Source organism: Jatropha curcas, chromosome 10 (genome assembly GCF_041381405.1).
Source record: "Jatropha curcas cultivar XTBG-Jc1 chromosome 10, XTBG_Jcur_1.0, whole genome shotgun sequence".
NCBI lineage: Eukaryota > Viridiplantae > Streptophyta > Magnoliopsida > Malpighiales > Euphorbiaceae > Jatropha > Jatropha curcas.
This window is the reverse complement of record NC_143160.1, coordinates 2,208,646-2,227,713: the sequence shown is the minus strand read 5'-3', so window position 1 is coordinate 2,227,713 and position 19,068 is coordinate 2,208,646. Positions and strand designations below refer to the sequence as shown.

Genomic DNA, 19,068 nt, shown 5'->3' with positions numbered 1-19,068 from the left:
TTATTTCATTTATAAATGATCCTGGAGTGAATAATTTTGTTGGAAAGATACCAAGATGGATGGGAATTAGCCTTCAGAATCTGAAAGTTCTTGGTTTGTTAAATTGTGAAATTCCTTCAGAGTTTTGTTATCTCCATTCTCTTCAAATCTTGGACCTTGCAAATGATAGGTCATCAGGTATAATACCAAAATGTTTCAGCAATCTCACAAGGCAGCCATGGGCATAATGAAAAATCCAAGCTATCGGCTCTCTTATATTGCAGTGACGAGTAAGAGAAATTGAATTATGGTACCAATTTAGCAATGGTAACAAACTTGGATAAGTTATCAGAATAAATTTCAGATGAAATAACCAGTCTGTTAGGGTTGCGATCTTGAATCTATCAGCAAATCGTTAGACAGGAAAGATTTCAAAAGAATATTGGTAATACGAAAGTGCTAGAACCAGTTGATGATTTGCCAAGAAACCAATTTCAGGCAAAATTCCTGTAAGCATGAGCGATCTGCATTTCTTGAATCACTTAAACCTGTCTTGTAATAACTTATCAGGGAAATTCTATCAAGAACTCAAGATGGGTCAATACTTGAGCTCGGTGCTTGGATTTGTCCTCCGTTTTTGGGCTATCATGGGTTTAAGACTAACTGTTTTATTGTCGCATTTTCTTAGATCGGCCAGTTAATTATTGACCAATCGAAAGTGTTAAGCATGGGGGAAATAATTAAGAAGTGGAAAATATTCTCATATGAGTATAAGAAGCTAAAGTCCTATTACATTTGTCAAGGAAAAAGAAAATAAAAAATTATGCCTCAAGAAGAAACAACAGTACAAGTATGCATACTTGCAACAAATATGCACGTTACACCAATCAAACTAGAGATGATGGGTTAGTACAAAAACCCATTGCAACAAAAATTGAAATGAAATAAAACAATTTGCTGAGTCTGACAAAAATGTAATATGTCAGAAAAAGCTGAAAAACAAATTTATGTCTAAAGTGCTCGCCCTTTTATAATGTCCAGACTCATTTCGCTAGGATCTGTAGCTTGCAACTCAACCTGAATGCCATCTAGTTCTCTCTTGAATCTGTCTTTGGAGCTTGCATATACCATCTTCATTCTCACCCTTGAAGTATCAGGAGACCTACACACAGTCATATTTTATTAGCAGGAGGGAGATATAGAAAGAGTGCCCATTGTACATATAATTGTTGGAGAAAGGGAAAAAGAAAAAGAAACTAATATTACCAAGCAATGAAGAAAATTTTGCTTTTCTGGCAATTCTCATCAGTGGTGAAATCAAAATCAAAGACAGCATAGCGACACTCATTAGCAGGGAGAGAGGCAGTGAAATCGTCATAGGTCTGTTGAGGAGTTCCAAGCTTGTCTATAATCACTTGCTGATCTTCAATCTTGAAAGTAATGAACCGGTAGTTCCTTTTTGCTTTTAGTTCCAAAAACTTGAGCTTACAGTCATCGTGCACAGCCATTCCAGATGCCGAATTCGCCTATTTCCATTTTTATCATATATAGAAACCATAACAATTGAAAAATTCAAAAACACTATTATAAAATCAAAAATAAAACAAAAAATAAAGTCATACCATGTTTGCAGCTCAGCTATGAAAGCCAGGGCCTTTGAGAAGAATGAAGAAGAAAAATGGAAAATGAAAATGAGAAATGGGAACGTAAGTAAAGAGAAGAGTAAGAGATCCTTAATTTTGGGATGCGTTAGTATTGAGAGATGAGACAAATAAGGGGAAGAAGAGAAATTTGAGGTCAAAAACAAGGGTTGAGAGTTCTCTAAGCTTCCGAAACTCATCGTGTCCACAATGGCGTCACCTAAAGAAACCCGAAAATACAGAACAAATAAAAGTTCCTGCTTGACCTCTTCGTCAACCTTTCATTTTAATTTCACTTAAAAAAAAAAAAAAAAAAAACAATTGAAAAAATTTAATCAAAATGGTTCAACATCTAAGGACTGTTTGTTTTCAATTAAATTTTTTATTTTTCATTTTTTCCTTAAAAAATAAACAAAATTTGTTTATTTAAACTTTGTTTAACTTTTTTCCTTTATTTTTTAGAAAATTATTTTTAAAACAAAAAATAAATTTTATGAAACCACAAATAGTGATTTACGTAATTCTACATTCCTCCTTTTTTTATTTTTAGAAAATTTATCCATATAAATTTATTTATTTTATTGTTATTATTATTATTTATTTATATAAATCTAATGTCATTTATTTATTCAAAATATTCAAGTATTAAAATTCTCTAATTTTTTTCTCCCTTTTCTCTATTTAGTAATTTATTATATTTTTTCTATCTATATAAATCTGTATTTATTTATTTTAATACTTAAATATTATATTTTTATTCAATTGATCGTATATATAATAAAAAATAAATCTGATATCTCCAGAGCACCTCGTGTTAAATAATCACTGTAACTTTGAAATTTAAAATTTAAAATGTGAAATAATTTTAATTATCTCGTCTCAAATTTTAGATTTTTTTAATTTTATTATTATTAAAAATATTTAATAGCTTAACAAAGGAGATATTTGATAATTGAAAGAATTTTTCACATCATTAGTCAAAAGAAAAGAAAAATAATCTTACCAAAAGAATTTTGAAAAAATAAGTAACCAAAAACTAAAAACTATTTCAAATTTCTAATAAATAAAAAATTAAAATCAAACAATTATAACAAACAGGGCCCTAAAATTTCAATTTTAATTTCAACTCCTCTGAATATGCTATGAGAGTTTTTGTTTATCTGTCAAGTATAATTATATTTAAACATTTTGCCAATTTTAGACAAAAGATTTCAGAAGTTCGCCATTACAAACCAAACAATTCTCAAATCGTACATCAAACAGATTTCAAAAAGACAAACACAAAATTGATCTATAAAAAGAAAGGTTTTTTTTATGAATTGCTAATCAGATCAAACGAGTTTCTACCCTGCAAAGTTCACTACTCTCTGCAGTTGCTTCTTTGATTTTTCATTACCAGATGACTTTTCTTTTTGGTTACCATCTGTCATAAAATCGTCATCTAATTCATCCCCGCTTATAAACTTGGTTACCTTCGGCCTTGGCCTCTCTCCTTCTTCAATCACTGAAACAAGTACAAGGAAATTGAAAGGTTAAGTGAAATTATCGGATCCTATTTAAGCATATGAAACAGAACACGTCATCTTTGAAATACAGAATGCTTAGCAGGAAATCATAAAATGCAAAAAATTCCTTTGCATATTCAGAATATTTAACTCCAGACTTCAAATTAATATTTCTTTCCCCAACCCTTTTTCCTGGTTCCATATTCAGCATCAAGCAAACATTTGATATAAATGTAATTTTTGCATTTCATTAAGTGGATAAAGCAACAGATCATATCAGCACCGTATATACCTGGCCATCCAAACTATAGTGGATGCACAACTCTTATCAGTCTACCAATTCAACAGAACAAAAAAATTATCCCAGTTATATAATTCATAGTTTTTTATGAAACACTGAATTTCTGAATAAATGTAGTAGTGTGCAAAGGAAATGCTTCTCGAACTAAACAACTTTGTATCTCATTTCAAGGTAGCACTCACGGGCCACGGAAGACAACATATTGTAGAAAATCAAACATAATCATATCGCCCAGAAAATAACCTGCCATCTCCTGTCACTTTAATCTCCAACACCCAAAATGGCTTGTTAACAATGTTCAGAACCTTAAAAGTATAATTCAGAATCCAACTGCAATCACTTCCTGATCTGTTCTTGCTGAACTATAGACATGCAAATGCCATGCAAATTACAGACAGTGACCAGCAGTGAGCCTCTATAACTCAAATTTGAAGTCCAGTGAAACAGTAGAAATAACCAAACTCGACCTGTGGTTTCTCTCTACTCTTCCTCAAGACTTATTTTGTTGAAGCTGGCAAGAGTTTTTCCCTAGCGACCAAACCTCCTCCAAATATATCCAATAAACCATCTTACCACTTCTTGGCCACAAAAGTTTGGGTCACTGTTACTCTTACAAACTCATGATGGTACTAGATGTCATCATCTTACATGCAAAATGTAAACTCCATATGCAAACTTATTCAACACCAGTTCCATAATTGTTTCAATGGAAAAGATTACATAATAACAGAGAGAAATTTGTATTTCTTACCTTCTTTACCAGAGGCAGGAGAGCCTCTCTTACCCTTTTCAGGGCAATCTTTTGCTAAATGTGTCACACCACCACATATTTTACAGCAGCCACCCTGTAATACATGTGTACATATCAGCACTAATGGATATGCAGGTGCAGATAACTCAAATAGAAAATATAGAACATTATGGTTCTATTTGCTAAGCATGTAGTTTCTCGTCCACATTCCAAGAGCATGGTAGCCCGCAGTTTAATAATGTCAAGCATTAAATACAAAGGTTAGTATACCTTTGGGTATATCCCATGAGTATTTTGAGGGCATTCCTTGCTCAAATGTCCACTTTCATTACAAATAAAGCAATTGGCAAATTTAGTTCCCCCTGCATTTCCAAAGAGAACTATCATGATTCATAAAACCAAAAAGAGATAAAGGGATTGAGCTCAAGTGAATTATCAAAAAGGATTAATGCACTCTGCAAAATCAAAGAGGGATTCAAGCCTTCTTAATACCTTGCATCAGTTGCATGCACACCAAGGTGTCAGCATGTAAGCCATGGAATCAACAACCATTGCATTTAAATTACAATATTTTATATTCTTTTATCCCCTATACTACACAATCCAATAAAAATTATTGCATTAAATTTCTCTCTAGCTTGAATTGTATGACAATAACTAGTCAATGATAAGTGAGATAAAACCATGTCTATTAGCCCCACATTTTCGCGCACACTATTAAGATTCTCTCTAATTTCACTAACAGTGAGGTATAATGTCCCGTTGTATTCATCAACAAGCAAGCAACAAATCAGAACACTTGAGCAACTAATCAAACTAACCACCAAACTTTTATCAATGTTTTGAAATGAGGAAAATAATTGCATTAAATATTGAGATAAAGGTACCATCTTGAAGAGGCTGGGGGCACTTAGACAGCGAATGACCAATTTCCCCACAATTATAGCACAATTTCTTATCGACAGTTTCATCCTTCTTGTTAGGGCAACGCTTCAGGCTGTGCCCTCGCCGCCGACAAAGCAAACATATCTGCATCCACGTAAAACCACCACTATCAGTTAACTTCACCACCATAACTAACTATTATTTGTTTTGAAAAAATCTTCATTTAAATTTTACGATATTCTCAATTAGCACAAAGAATCTAAAATTCAAGCATAAATCCACCATTTCAATATTTATCAAACATGAACTAACAAATACCACTACTTTTTTTTCCCCTTAATTGGTTCAATGCCCAAATGAAAACAGCTAAAGATAATAAGAAATAATCAATATTAAACAGAAACAAACCTTGTTCTTTTCCCATTCGTCTTTTTGAGGACAAAGCTTGGCTATATGGTCCTTGGCCTTGCAAATAAAACAACTTTCACCAGGCTTCATGCCAGGAACTCTAAATGGGTGTTTTCTAAACCTTTTCTGGTTGCGTTCATTTGGGTCTCTGGGTTCTCTAGAATTAGAGCTTTTTCGCTTGAACTTGCTCTTTTTGTTCTTCTTCTTGTCGGGGTCTTTTGGTGGAGTTGGCTCTGGCTTAGGGAATAGCTCAGGATGCGCTTCTCTGAATCTTTTGCGAGCTAATCTCTGTCTCTGGCTCACCATATTGAATGAAACGTTGAATAGGGAGATAAACAGTTGTAGAGAGGTTTTACGAGAATTTAGCTCTGAAAGGAAGGCCGGTCTCCGTGCCCGTGTACTGGCGGAAGGGTTTTACAGGTGATTGGCTGCGTCCGTCCCTATTGTAATTTCATGTCCAATGCATTTCTACTGGAAGAGAAAGATAGTCTTTCCTGACTTTTCCGTTTTCGAGCCACCTATGTTCTGCCACCTAATATAAGCCGCATTTTTATTTTTCCCTTGTATGCTTCTCAAGAAAATAGCTGAAACGACTTGCATTGTGATTGATGAGGTCTGTGGGGCGAATGATATACAACATCTGGCTGTTGAACGACATGTCGTGAATGCACGAATGATTGAGAAGGGCTTGCCTTTTAAACGAAATTAATTGGACCGGGTTCATCTTAAATCAAAAATTGTTTGTAGGAACAAGGTCAATTTTCCCTCCATCTCACAAATATGTTCGTTTCTATTTTCAATAGATTAAAAAAAGTAATTAATACTATTTGATAAATTTTACTAATTTTCCTTAATATTTTCTGTTAATATTAGATGTCATATTCAAGAAAGAACAAAACATAAAAAAGAAATAAGAAATAAGATGAAGGGAGTAACTATTTAATGAAATAGATTTATCAAAGAAATAATATAGCAATCATAAAAATAAATTTATTGATTTACCTGTAATATATATTCACTATTCGTGATCACTGCATACCATCCGTTACCCTTTCTACTCGTTGCTGGTCACTATTATTTCAATGCGTCCAATAATGTATTTTAAAATATAAAATTCCATTTTAAAATATTTTAACATTTTAAATAAAATATTAATATTTTAAACTAATAGCCAATTTTACAATGGAAAAAGAGAATGTTTAAAAAAATATTCCCCAAAAGGAAAATTTTTCTTGAAAAATGGTTTTAAAAGTAAGTTATTTTGAGAAAATAAACAAGTTTAAATGTAATATCAGTTATAGTTAAATAGACCTCTTTCCAGAAAAGGAAAAAAAAAAAAAAAAAAAAAAAAAACCAAAAAGGACTTGTTCACGAGCCACGCCTGACTAACACACTAAGCTTATGATTTTTTTTAAGATCAACCTAATTCAGGACGTACCCCAATTAAATCGAATTAGACTGGAACTGCAACATCTACTAAACCCTATAGGTATCCATTAAAGCCATTAGTCACAGACTCGATCGAAATTTAGCCAAGCCTCTACAATAATTAATATGGTATTATACATAAATCATCAAATTACACAGTACATGATCATTTATCCTCCACCAATTAGATGTGACAATTGGGATACAACAACATAATAGCTTCGCCTAAATTTGTTCTTACGCCCCAAACTTGGGGACTTTAGCAGTAGAAATTTGAGCAAGGAAGTGCTCAGCTACAATTCTTCGTTGGATTTTTCCACTTGCAGTCTTGGGTAGAGAATCGGCGATAAACACCTTCTTAGGAACCTTAAAGCTTGCCAAATTCTTCTTGCAATACCTCAATACCTCCGCCTCGTCAACCTTGGTTCCCTCTCTAGGAATTATTGCACAATTTATCTATATTGGTGAACAGAAGCAGACATTAGCAAATCTAGTCTAGATATCAAAAACGTCAATTCTGGGAGAGAATTCTTTTATGGCCAAATGGCCAAGAGGCAATAAACTAAAGTGACTCATGCCTGACCTAAAAGTGCCAAAAATTGCGATAATCCATGTAAGGAAGCACATTTTGTCCATGCCTACTTTTGTTAGGCAATATGCAAAAAAAGGACAAATAGCTTTCATCAAACTCATTCATTAAATGTTTTATTATTCAATACCACACATTAGGAAGTGCATGGACAAGACATATAGCACCCAACCCAAGCGATAATTAAATATTGGTATATGTTTGCATCACAATGGGCCCAACAGGAGATACCAACGCATCCGTCTTCATAATGGTTTTTAAACTTTAGTACACTTGGGATTTAAGAAATTTAGTTTGCTGTGTCTTACCTCTTCACCATATTTGTCATCAGGGACTCCGAAAGCAACTGCTTGAACAACGTCTGGATGAGATAAAAGAACTGCATCCACTTCAATTGGGGATATTTTCTCCCCTGAAAATTTTAACCACAGAAAAAAAGATGTATGAATTATAAACATGCGGACAATTTTGCATTTATCGTGAAAAAATGGTTGCTGATATTGTCAAATCATAATTTTAGGATGCAAAGAAATGAGCTTGCGTATCCGTCACTGCCACACAAAGCTCATCTCTGAACCACTTGACAATATAATATGACCGATTTTTCCATAGAGATTAACAACTTCAATTTTGGTGAATGGCCAGAAACTGCTTTCCAAAAAGGAATGGTCACCATCCAGCCATGTTGGTGGTCTCTTGTCATTTCATTCGTCTAAACAGACCATCTTATTATAAAATTTTAATGCGGTTTGTGGCGTGCAAAACTAAATTCCAAAAGGAAAGCTTCATTTTACCACCGACGCGAAAATGACACAAAACTGCAATTCATGTTATATTATAAAATATGAACCATGAAAAAGCCAGAAAAAAATTACCTCCTCGGTTAATTAGCTCCTTAATCCGACCCACCAGATGCAAGTAACCATCCGAATCAAGATACCCGAGATCTCCGGTATGAAACCACCCGAATTGAAATGACACCTTATTTGCCTCCGGATTATTTTTGTACCCCCTAGTCACGTTTGGACCCCTCACACACACCTCGCCACTAACATTTGCCGCCTGTGGCACGCCATTTTCATCCAATATAGCCATCTCTTGGCCCACGGGTTTTCCCACCGACCCGGACTTGTGCGGCCCGTCTTCCGGTAACGGGTTTGATGACATCAAATGGGTCGCCTCAGTCATTGCATATGCCTCCAATACTGGCGCGCCGAAAGTTTCCTCAAGTCTAGCCAATATAGCCGGTGCAAGGGACGCGCTACAGCTCCGGATGAATCGAAGCTTCGGGTAAACGGGCTCTGGGTTATTAAAATGGCGATCTAGAATGATTTGATGGATAGTGGGGACCGCAGTGTACCAAGTGGCCTTGTATTTGACCATATCTTGCCAAAATGTTGAAGCTGAGAATCGGCCAGCCGCTGGAAGAGCTACAGCGGCTCCGGCTCCGAGTGAGCTCAATAATCCGGCCACTAATCCATGAACGTGAAACAACGGGAGGACTATGACAGTCGAGTCTGACTCAGTGAGTTTATATATTGCCTTTATGTTTCGAACAGAAGAAGCCAAATTGAGTTGAGTCAATGGCACTCCTTTGGGTCGGCTTGTTGTGCCAGACGTGTGGAGGAAGAGTGCCACGTCGGATGGCTCGTTAGTGAGCTGTGCCAGTGAGATAGCGCCTGACCCAGGAAGCGAAAGAGAAATTTCCGAATCGGTTCCTGATAGTGAAGCTGTGGCATGACGAATGTTGAGCTTAGAGGCTGCAGCTTGAGCTGAGCTGTTGCCTTCTGGTGGGGTCAATAAGAGCTTCGACTCCGAGTCCGATAGGTAGAACTCGAATTCCTCGGCGGTGTAGGCTGAATTAAGCGGTGCAGCCGTGGCTCGAGCTCGGATTACGGCCAAAAACATTAGGACAAACTATAATTTTCACAAATATTCGACAAATAAATCCACGTCTTTGAGGAATCATAGGATTTTCAAGAGAACATTAACTCAAAGAACAACTCGGACAAACAAAACAATGAACATTAAATTGGATTCAACGAAACCATTAGCCATAGAAAATTCATAACTGATTCCGAATTTAATAAACGTAATTAAACTTTCATTTCCTTTTCCATTATTTATTTGTTTATTTTCATCAATTAATAACATATGGTCATGCAAATAAATTTCTGAATTGTCTGAAACTTGGAAAATATTTCTTAAATAAACTTAACCAACCATATTAAATTTGGAAGGTAAAACAAATTAAACTCAATTTAAATCTAACCTCGATAGTATTAGGAAAAGTAAGAGCAACAACATCGCCAGGCTTTATCCCTGCCTCAACAAGGCGAGACGCGGCGCGTTCCACTAGTTCATGGAGTTGAGAGTGCGTCATATCAAACTTGCCAGAAATTGACACCGCTCGCCGGTTAGAGAACTCTCCGGCGATATTTTTCAATAATCCGGTGAGCGTAAGACTGTCCATCTTAATTATTCTAAAATCTTTTTCGCTTTTCTACTATTCTGTGAAAGGATCGTTGAGACTTAAGAAGATAAACAACAAAAGATATCGCTGAATGTGTTAGAGAACAAAAGAGAGATTACAGATATGGAAAAGTTTAAGGCCATAGCGTTATATTTATGTTGTCGATTGCACTTTGGTAAGTGGCGACGGGCGATGTTTTCGGTGCAGGCGGTACTTGGGGTAGGTGTGCCACGTGGCAGATTGTAAAATGTCGGTTTTTCCCGAGTTTTTATCTTCTACAATGTAGCTCAGGGTGGTCGTGGGGTCTCTTTTGATGCGATTGCAAATCTGTATTAATTTCGGCTACTTGATCATCATTAGACAAGTTGTGGTGAAATCAGAAAAACAGAGTCATGTTGTTTATCGAGAGAGTCAGAAAACATGAAATGCAGGAGATTCGCCTTGAGAACTGTGATATTGCTGTCCTCGTTGGCATGTAGACACGTGGGAGTTCAAAAAATAACATATGGATTTTGGGTATTTTCTGGAAATTATGACGTGTAATAATCTCCTTTACTTAAGCAACGTCGGACAGGAATGCACAAGCGGCAGTCGTTCGTTAGTTGCTGGAGGGTGTTTAGCACTAACTCTTTTTTTTTTGTATTTTTTTTATAGGGACTTGAATACTATTTGTTGAAGGAGCCACATATTTTCTGGACACTCGAAAGGCCAAATAAAATAAGCTCTATGCCTATCATTTTAAAATGAAAAAATATATTTTTAAAGAAGAAAGAAAATAAAAAAATAAAAAAGAAATCATAAGTGCAAATTGTGTCCTTCAAAAGACAGGACATTTGCTAATCTTTATGGTCAAAGAATGGGATTATAAACTTGATTACGGGAGGTCTGTTGAGCCAAATCTTTATTTTTATATAAGACTTTCTTGTACAAGAAAATAAGTGTAACTAACGGGAGTGGCAGAATCAAGAAAGCTATTCCTAAACGTGTTGAGATTACAAGCAAACGTGTTTTTGTATTTTAATTTGTTATTCCTCGACGAAATCTTTTTTTGTTTATTTAATTTGGTTCATTAATAAAATTTGGACCATAAATTTATAAATTTCTTATATGTTAAATAATTGCGTAATACATAATTTTGAACCAAAAATATTATTGATTTTGATTGATATAATATTTATATTGTAGTGCTTCCTTTATAGCCAGTGATTATTATAATTAATAAAAACTTTCCATTTATAAACTTTTGATATTGTTCTTAATGAATGGTGGTGTCGGAATGGTGGCTTCTGTAGATAGTGAAGGGGTTGGAACGGTTGGCCGTTGGCGGGTAGCTGAAGAATGAGGCAAGACTTATCAGTTTCTCAACAGTCCATCCAATTACCTTAATTTACTTAAAGAATTAATACTCTTAGGTCAACACGATAAAATTTTTCATCCCTACGTGCTAGTTGCCGTTCATACTAAGTTCTGTTTCGCTTCTTGGATGGCGCAAACATATCTTGTTCAACGCTATCCTTTTTTTATTTTTTTATTTCATTGATTCATATCCCAAATTGGTGGCGAAATTTCTGATCAGGGCTGTTGTTAACTGATCTTCCACTTTTCTTGACTTTTACGACTCTAATTTGGGATTTTTTTTGAAAGAAAAATAATTACATTAAGAACGTGTTTCACTTACCAATAAAGTGTGCGGGGTTGAGAACACAAGTTCGATCTCCAGAAAGCATAATTTACTGAAAGGGTTAAACTCATTATGCTCTAGGGTTCAAGGAAAATTACACGTCCCGATTATATCAAAAAAGGAACGTGTTTCACTCGAATACAATTAAATCGTTAAGTCATTAACGTGTAATTTAATTAAAAATTTGTCATTTGGTGGTCGCATAATTGAGGCGACATAGTTTTGCGGCATACGTTAATGACTACTGTAGTGTTAATTATAAACAGAGCACAATTTAACCAATTTGTGAGAGGCTGTAAGAAAGTTATATCACAACACAAAATTTAGTTGGAAAATGAAATTTAAAACCAAACCTTATACTTTATTGATTGGTTATAGTATATCTATATCTCCTTTCAAGAAAACAAACCGGCTATGTAATCTATAATAGTACAATATAATCTACCATAGCAGTGATAACAACTTAGTGCCTCGAATGATAGAGCCAGCAAGAACATACTTGGTGGAAGTAGGCCGGCTACTAAAATCTCGACCAGTGCTACTAATTTATTGCTAGTAATTTGTATGCTTAATATCTAATTATCCCACGCGTATATTTGATTCTTTTTGCTTAATTTCTCTGTGGCAAGAACTCATTAATAGGGTGCCAAAGCTGGGGCAACTAAAGGAGCAGCAGCAGTGAACTTCACTGCATGAATTGGTCCTGTTGCAACAATACCAGAGCTCTTTATATCGGCTATTAGCTCTCTTCTACCATTTCCTTCTTTTGCTTCGCACAGCTTGGGAAGAAACACACCTACAAGAATAGTAAAGAGATGTTAAATCAATAGTTATTCAAAATCTTTAAAATGAGAGGTTGAAGATGATGTTCGTTATATACCTTCTCCAGCAGCAAGATTGAAGTAAAGATCAACGACGTTAGGGCAGCTGTTGTAGCACTCTGAAGAACAAAGGTGTTTTGTAAAGCAAGAGTCAAGAAGAGAATCAGATGAGATTCCAAGTGTTTTTCTGTCAAGTCCACATGCTTTAATGCATTGATCACTTTCGATCCAGTTCCTTAATCTATCTGCTTCAATTTCAGAGGTACGACAATTGTATGATTCTTGTCCACTCCTTTTGACATGCTTCTCTAGGACACATCGCTTGCCCGTCGACGATATTGCATAAGAACATGTGTCTTGGTCAAGATGCTCGCATTTTATCTCTCCTATAAAATACAAAATTAAACCATTATATATCTGTCATTAGTGGTTATGAGTTTGAATACCAATCAGAGCTTAAATGAGAATGAAAAATTAAAATATGGGCATTGGTGATAGTGCAATAATTTAGACATACCTAGAGTTCCTTGCACACAAAGAACAAGGACAAGAGCCAGGACTGCGAGGGTCTTGAAGCAAGCCATAAGGCAAGATTCTAGTTTTGTGGCTATAAGTTGCTAATTAATAACTTTCTTGTTGGGGTTTGTTGCGAGGAGTGAGGAGTGAGGAGAAGATGTGGGGAACTTATATAGTTGGTTTCTATAGGTACTGTATTATTGGAGTCGAGTGGAGACGAAAATTCTGATATTGAACATGAAAATGGACAGGGACCCCACTATGGAAGTTTGTCAAAGTTGTCTAATTCTGGGCATTGACCTACAAGGGTCAAAGTGTCCAGAAACGTGTTTCGTTTTTCGCTATTTTCTCCGAGAAGTTACTTTGCACCGCCATCAACGGCACCAATGCTTACACATGTACCACGAGTGGAAATTGAGGGCGTTAACCGTAGAAAATTGGAGTAATTTTTAGAATAATTTTTCAAGAAAACCGAAAAAAAAAGAATTTTGTATTCAAATTTATCGGTTTTCTATTTAAAAAACTAGAAAAAAGTTTTTCAAAATTTAACTAACACTTGAAAAACAGTTTTTAAATTGTTTTTTATAGTTTTCCTTTATAACAAAAAGACCCATTTTTCACTTTTAAAAATGATATTTTCATAATTAAAATTATAATATCTGTAAATAATTTTTTCTATAAAATATTTTCATTTGAAAAAATAAAAATTTTTAAATAAAATAAAATTTATATTATGCTTTAATAAATAATTAATTTTATCATTACAAATATATTATATCCTTTATTTTAAAAAAAAGTTATAAAATGATAGAAAATGGTATTATTATTATAAAAAATCAGTAATAAAAATTCAAAACTTTTACATAAAAAATTTCTAAATTTATTTTATATTATGAAAGTTATGAATAATGTTTGTGAAGTTAAATTAAAATATAATTTTTTATTGTTATCAAATGAATCTATTTTTCATTTTGTGTTTTCTAGTTCTCATTTTCTAAGAAAATTATTTCTTTAAAAAATAGAAAATAAAAAATAGAAAACTGTTTTCTATAAATAAACACACTCTGAATTTCCCTATTATTTGGAATTGTTTAAAGCTAATTACATAGTGACTCACCCTTTTACTGTACTTAACAACTACTAATTTCTCTAAAGATGGGGGCGATTTAGGTCGTGGAAGAGTTTCAAGTTTCAACTCTTTTAATGTTGAATCTTCCACGTGGGGAAGTAGTGGCTGCGTAGATATAGGATGATTCCAGATTATACCGTTAGATACAATAGCGTCATAAGAGAAACTTGACATGAATTCATTTCCTAGGAGCTTGACTTCCAAGTCCAAATTGCAGAAAGCAAATTGTAATTTCCTTTCCTAAACTATTAAATAAAAAATGTAGCTATTAATATCCAAGAAATGGCCGGCTTTTCTCCTCCATCAATCACGGAATGGATTGATCAAGAGAAGAAGACCGAGGACAGTTACTTATTACAAGTCGAAGAAGCAGACTAATAAGCACAAATGATGCAACGTACTTTGCATTATTATTATTATTATTTTTTGATAATTGCTTTGCATTATTATTGATATACGTTATTATAGTATTTTTAATATAGTTTTTATTAGTAATTTTTGTATTTTTAATTATTTTAATTAAATTTATTTAGTTTTTATTTATGTTTTTTTAAAGTTTCATTGAATTACATTTCACTTGATTTTGGAAAATTTTGTAACATTTTTATAGAAAACCATCCAAAAATACAGCAAAGAGTGTTCTTAGGTTCAGAAGCTAGCACGCCTGTGTTGAAGACCAGATTTTGCCTTGGACTGAGAACGTCAGTTCTAACCCATACCGCTTGTATGGACCCACATGAGATGCTTTTCTAACGTGCAAATCAAGTTTAACTCGTATTTGGACGCTAAAAGAATCCTAATTGGGAAAAGTATATAAAGCTAAAACAATTTTCTATCTCAAAAAGGATTACCTAGTCATTGGAGATGCACTTTCCAATAAATACGGAAATATTTCAGAAAGTCTATCTAAAGAGAGAGACTAGTCATGATCAAGGGTGATTTTCATATTTTATCTCTTGTTCTATTAATTTCTACATAGTTTTCTCTTGAAGACTTCAAGTGTTGAAAATTGGTGTCAAAATTCAAGGAAGCCGTTCAAGATTATCCTCGACTAGTTTTTATTTCTAAACTCTCTTTTTGTTTATTATTCTTTATGAGATTATTTACAAGTTTAATTGAGTTTTATTTAATTACTATGTCGAACTAAACTCTCATACTAGGGATTTGATGTAGCTTAATTTCGATTCCAATTTATAATGTTAGATTTGTTTTTCTTTGTTTAAAGCATAATTTATTATTGAACTTAATGCTTCCAGGCATAATTTTTCTTCTGGATTGATTTATGTTATTAATCACTATCGGAAGAAAAGTTTTTGATAGAAAAAATATAATAAATTACATGAGAATAATAATTTAATGCGGAAGTTATATGGTTTGACTCATGGGGGGTGTTCATAAGTTAACGATCTTAGGTTATGAATTCATAAACAAACCATAAAACTTAATGATTTAATTCATGTTTGATTGCGCTATTGGAAGATAAGTAATTAGACCAGGTTAAAATAGCTAACAATACATTGGGAGAGCTTGTTACTGATTTTAGGGTTGTTTCCCCTACTTGAATAATTAAAAGTGATTATTAAACTAATAAAATAAATTGGATAGAATTAAGTGAAATCAAAATCACTAGTAGCTTTTAATCCTTAATTTCTTTCGTCAAATTATCTTGCTTGATTTCTTTTTATTTTCTTTTACCTATTTAAATTTGATTTCTTAAAATAATTCTCCTTATTATCGTTTAAATAATAGTAAGTTAACACAAGTTTAATACTTGGTATACAATCTTTGTGAGACGATAATCTACTCATTTTTTATTACTTGTCGCCGTTTCGAGCACCTGTGAAAAAGCATTTCAATTATTGCAATATCCCTTCCCGCAAATATCAGGATTTTGTTCAAACTTGAGCATATCTTCCTCAGGCAAAGCAATCCAAGCCTCTGTACCCTGACCATCTTTTGTATCAGTAAAAATGGTAACCTAATAAAGCTTCAAGGCAGTTCCAACCCAAATAGGCTTTCCCCATCCAAAATCAGCCTCATAAAATGGAAACCTGCACCAACTGCTAAAACCAAACACCTTCATCAAGTTAGGGTTTTTTCCAAGCTCCTCACTGTTTTTCTTCAGAAACTCAAAATACCTACCTTCTGCGTGAATCTTCCTCACGTACTCCTTATTCTTTCTCTCTATTGACTCGCGAAGATTTCCTGCTAATCCATTATAGTCTAAAACATTCTCATTCTTTGAGCAATTTGCCATTGCCACTTGAACTATGTTTGCAATTGATAATTCTGGGATTAATGGAGTGATTCTTTTTCACAAACCTACTGACATGGTTGCAACATGCTCTTCTCCATTTCCGGCCATCACAGCCGGCAAATGATGGCGGCCACAGTTTCCACCCGAGTCGGACGTTCCAAACACGGCCCATTTCCTACTTCTTCTCTTAAAGCTGAAATATTAGAACTATCAAAATACAAATCTTTTAACCACAATTTTGCTTAATAGTTCTTTGTTAAAAAACTTATGCAACGAAAAGCCTCGCAGGTCTTGTGGAGGGAAAAGCGATGTGCTATCAAAGATGACCCCATTTATATCAAAATTCGCACCAGAAGCAATTGTAGCCCAGCTAGTGATAAAAGACGCCACAGCTGATGCATTGGCAATTGCATGCCAAATACGAATACTAATTGCAATTCCACTGCAATCAAAGTGGTTTATTTGAGCTGCAAGAATCACTTGAGAGCTTAAGTCATGCGGGTTGCATGGTAATAGCTTTTCTAGCTTATGTACGCCAGGTTCTTGAACTAGTACCGTAGACATGTCTCCGTTTACACATGCTTCTACATATGGAGCTCCGTCGTCGTTGCAGTCGATGGAAAATTCATCATTTATTCGTCCAGCCAGAGGATAGAAGTGGGTTAATGTCTCTGAGAAGGACTTCTTCAGGTGATCGGATATTTTATAGCCATTTTCAAGGGCTGGCGAATGAAAAAGAATGATGGGTATGTAAACTGGAGGAGCTAACTGATCAGGAAGAGAGAGGTTGTAGGTTTTTAGGTTTTGTGGTGTTGAAGAAGAAGGTTTGATAATTTCTTTAGAAATTATTTGCACTTCCATTTCTATACTTCATTTAATATCTAGAAATGGTTTGTTGCATTACAAGAGACCCAATATGAGGTTTATAGGAAAAATTACACTGTACTACAATATTTAGGGACTGAAAAATCATCCACTTATTCAAATCAAATGATCACTTCCACACTAAAATTTCAAATCAAATCAAATCATCAACTTAATGGAGCGAAGACAATTCTGATCAACTAATCGTTTTTGAAATGTTTAACCATTGTAATTCAATAACTTTACAAAGAATAACCACTTTTTACAAATTCATATAAAGTATTATAAAATATTTGACGATCAGAAATATTATTTAGAAATACTATTACAAAGTATTAGCTACTGAATTTATAATTACATGAAAACTCTTAATCCAACTCATTCCCTTAACTGAAATAGTAACAAAACAGGGCAAATTTGAGGTAATGCAATCATATTTAATTCAATTTATTAAACAATATTCGTTTTTATTAGGTAAAAGCTAAACCCTAATAATGACACATCATCCCTTATTTGTTGGGATTATAACTGATCCCGAGTGGAGCCCGCGGAAAAATACCGGTGGTAAAAGTAAAATAAAATTATTATTACCACATATACCTCCAATAATTATTGGGATTATTGACGATATAATCCAACAGAAATAATAACCACGTTAAAAATTAAATAATTACCCTAAATGCCAGATGAAAAATAAGAACACCGAGATTTACGTGGTTCACCCTTTAACTGTTATGGGCTACGTCCACAAAAACTCCGAATAATTCTTCTCCTAAAAATAGTAGGTACAAAAGAGATTACAAAAATAGTGGCACTCTGAGTGTTTCCCAAAAACACCCCAAAAATAATTTCCTCATTATTTTTTCTCTTTCCCAATTTTAGTTTAGGAACCCTTTCCTAAAATTTTATACACTTTTTGTATATTTCTATTCTATTTGTTTTTGTACATTTTCATTGAGGAAACCTTCTCCTGTTTACAGGAGAAGGGGATGCGTTTAATCAACGCATCCACCATCTGTTGTTGAAAACAAGAATGCGTACTCATTTTTATTTTTGTTGCCTCCTTTGAACACCAAAAACGTGCTATATTTTTTTTCTTTGTTCAAACTTTGTGTGTGTCCCACATGTTGGAGGGACCCTACAATATTATTTACCATGTAATTTACCAAACAATATTCATTTTTGTTATGTAAAGGATTAAATCCTAATCGGGATTCGCATCGGACAAACCTATAAAAAAAAGGCAAAAGTGCTTCCTATTGAGTGTTTAAAAATTATTTAATACTCAAAGTTTAAATTCAAAATCTCTAGTTGAGAGAGAAGAAATTTCTGCCAACACATGCCACCGTTGGGCTGTGGTATTTCTTTTACACATACAGCAGTTACTTCCCCTTTCGAGCAACGAACTCTGTTTTGCCCGACACTTGTCTATTCCTTTTAGGGCTATTTGAGAGTTTTAGGCTATTGGCCCAGAGAAGGACAATAAGCTAAAACTAAGGGTAACTGTCACTGTTATCACGACAGCAAAAGCCTCACGCAGCTTATATATATATATATATATATATATATAAAATAATTAGGCGACCTTGGACTTGAAAGATTTTTCTAGTTCTTGTTTGGAATTTTCATATGGCAGTTGCTGTTCCCATGGTCATGGAGAAAGTTTTATGTTTTTCCCAATTTAAATATTGATTTTCCCCGCTTGAATTTTGGAGTTTAAACAGCTAAATTCTCGAGAACAGTTTAAGTATTCTTTTGAATCCATCAATTTAGTTCGATTAATAACGTATTTGTTATTATATTAAATTTAATTTATATAATAAATTTAAATTTCACCTACA

At 34.0% G+C, this 19,068-nt stretch overlaps 4 protein-coding genes and 1 pseudogene across 4 annotated transcripts; all 5 read right to left on the bottom strand.

The window, feature by feature from the left end:
• Positions 1 to 716: 716 nt before the first annotated feature.
• Positions 717 to 1,816, bottom strand: ADF10 (actin depolymerizing factor 10). Its single transcript, XM_089726989.1, has 3 exons — positions 1,602 to 1,816; positions 1,246 to 1,505; positions 717 to 1,141 (listed from the first exon to the last, which is right to left on the bottom strand). The coding sequence occupies exons 1-3, from the start codon at positions 1,602 to 1,604 to the stop codon at positions 991 to 993; spliced, it is 414 nt and encodes a 137-aa protein (XP_089583115.1). The 5' UTR covers positions 1,605 to 1,816; the 3' UTR covers positions 717 to 990.
• Positions 1,817 to 2,814: 998 nt separating this feature from the next.
• On the bottom strand, positions 2,815 to 5,985 carry LOC105648843 (VASCULAR-RELATED NAC-DOMAIN 6). Its single transcript, XM_089726988.1, has 5 exons — positions 5,470 to 5,985; positions 5,064 to 5,205; positions 4,447 to 4,538; positions 4,177 to 4,270; positions 2,815 to 3,123 (listed from the first exon to the last, which is right to left on the bottom strand). Exons 1-5 carry the CDS (start codon positions 5,773 to 5,775, stop codon positions 2,963 to 2,965), a joined length of 795 nt encoding a protein of 264 aa, XP_089583114.1. The 5' UTR covers positions 5,776 to 5,985; the 3' UTR covers positions 2,815 to 2,962.
• A 1,025-nt stretch (positions 5,986 to 7,010) lies between these two features.
• On the bottom strand, positions 7,011 to 10,093 carry AAE3 (AMP-dependent synthetase and ligase family protein). Its single transcript, XM_012234864.3, has 4 exons — positions 9,759 to 10,093; positions 8,362 to 9,403; positions 7,795 to 7,898; positions 7,011 to 7,353 (listed from the first exon to the last, which is right to left on the bottom strand). Exons 1-4 carry the CDS (start codon positions 9,957 to 9,959, stop codon positions 7,135 to 7,137), a joined length of 1,566 nt encoding a protein of 521 aa, XP_012090254.1. The 5' UTR covers positions 9,960 to 10,093; the 3' UTR covers positions 7,011 to 7,134.
• A 1,887-nt stretch (positions 10,094 to 11,980) lies between these two features.
• Positions 11,981 to 13,136, bottom strand: LOC105648466 (PAR1 protein). The gene is made up of 3 exons (XM_012234863.4): positions 12,979 to 13,136; positions 12,521 to 12,847; positions 11,981 to 12,436 (listed from the first exon to the last, which is right to left on the bottom strand). Exons 1-3 carry the CDS (start codon positions 13,043 to 13,045, stop codon positions 12,276 to 12,278), a joined length of 555 nt encoding a protein of 184 aa, XP_012090253.1. The 5' UTR covers positions 13,046 to 13,136; the 3' UTR covers positions 11,981 to 12,275.
• A 2,822-nt stretch (positions 13,137 to 15,958) lies between these two features.
• LOC105648842 (limonoid 1-O-acetyltransferse pseudogene) lies at positions 15,959 to 17,224 on the bottom strand (annotated as a pseudogene).
• Positions 17,225 to 19,068: the final 1,844 nt, after the last annotated feature.

Coding starts and splice junctions, on each gene's coding strand:
- ADF10 (XM_089726989.1), bottom strand. Junction 1,142..1,245: donor AAAATTTTCTTCATTGCTTG/GTAATATTAGTT, acceptor GACTGTGTGTAG/GTCTCCTGATACTTCAAGGG.
- AAE3 (XM_012234864.3), bottom strand. CDS start 9,959: ATGGACAGTCTTACGCTCACCGGATTATTGAAAAATATCGCCGGAGAG. Junction 7,899..8,361: donor GGAGCTAATTAACCGAGGAG/GTAATTTTTTTC, acceptor TAAAATTTTCAG/GGGAGAAAATATCCCCAATT. Junction 7,354..7,794: donor ATGACAAATATGGTGAAGAG/GTAAGACACAGC, acceptor TCACCAATATAG/ATAAATTGTGCAATAATTCC.
- LOC105648466 (XM_012234863.4), bottom strand. CDS start 13,045: ATGGCTTGCTTCAAGACCCTCGCAGTCCTGGCTCTTGTCCTTGTTCTT. Junction 12,848..12,978: donor TTGTGTGCAAGGAACTCTAG/GTATGTCTAAAT, acceptor TGTATTTTATAG/GAGAGATAAAATGCGAGCAT. Junction 12,437..12,520: donor CAATCTTGCTGCTGGAGAAG/GTATATAACGAA, acceptor CTATTCTTGTAG/GTGTGTTTCTTCCCAAGCTG.
- LOC105648843 (XM_089726988.1), bottom strand. CDS start 5,775: ATGGTGAGCCAGAGACAGAGATTAGCTCGCAAAAGATTCAGAGAAGCG. Junction 5,206..5,469: donor ACGAATGGGAAAAGAACAAG/GTTTGTTTCTGT, acceptor ACGTGGATGCAG/ATATGTTTGCTTTGTCGGCG. Junction 4,539..5,063: donor CCCCCAGCCTCTTCAAGATG/GTACCTTTATCT, acceptor TTGGAAATGCAG/GGGGAACTAAATTTGCCAAT.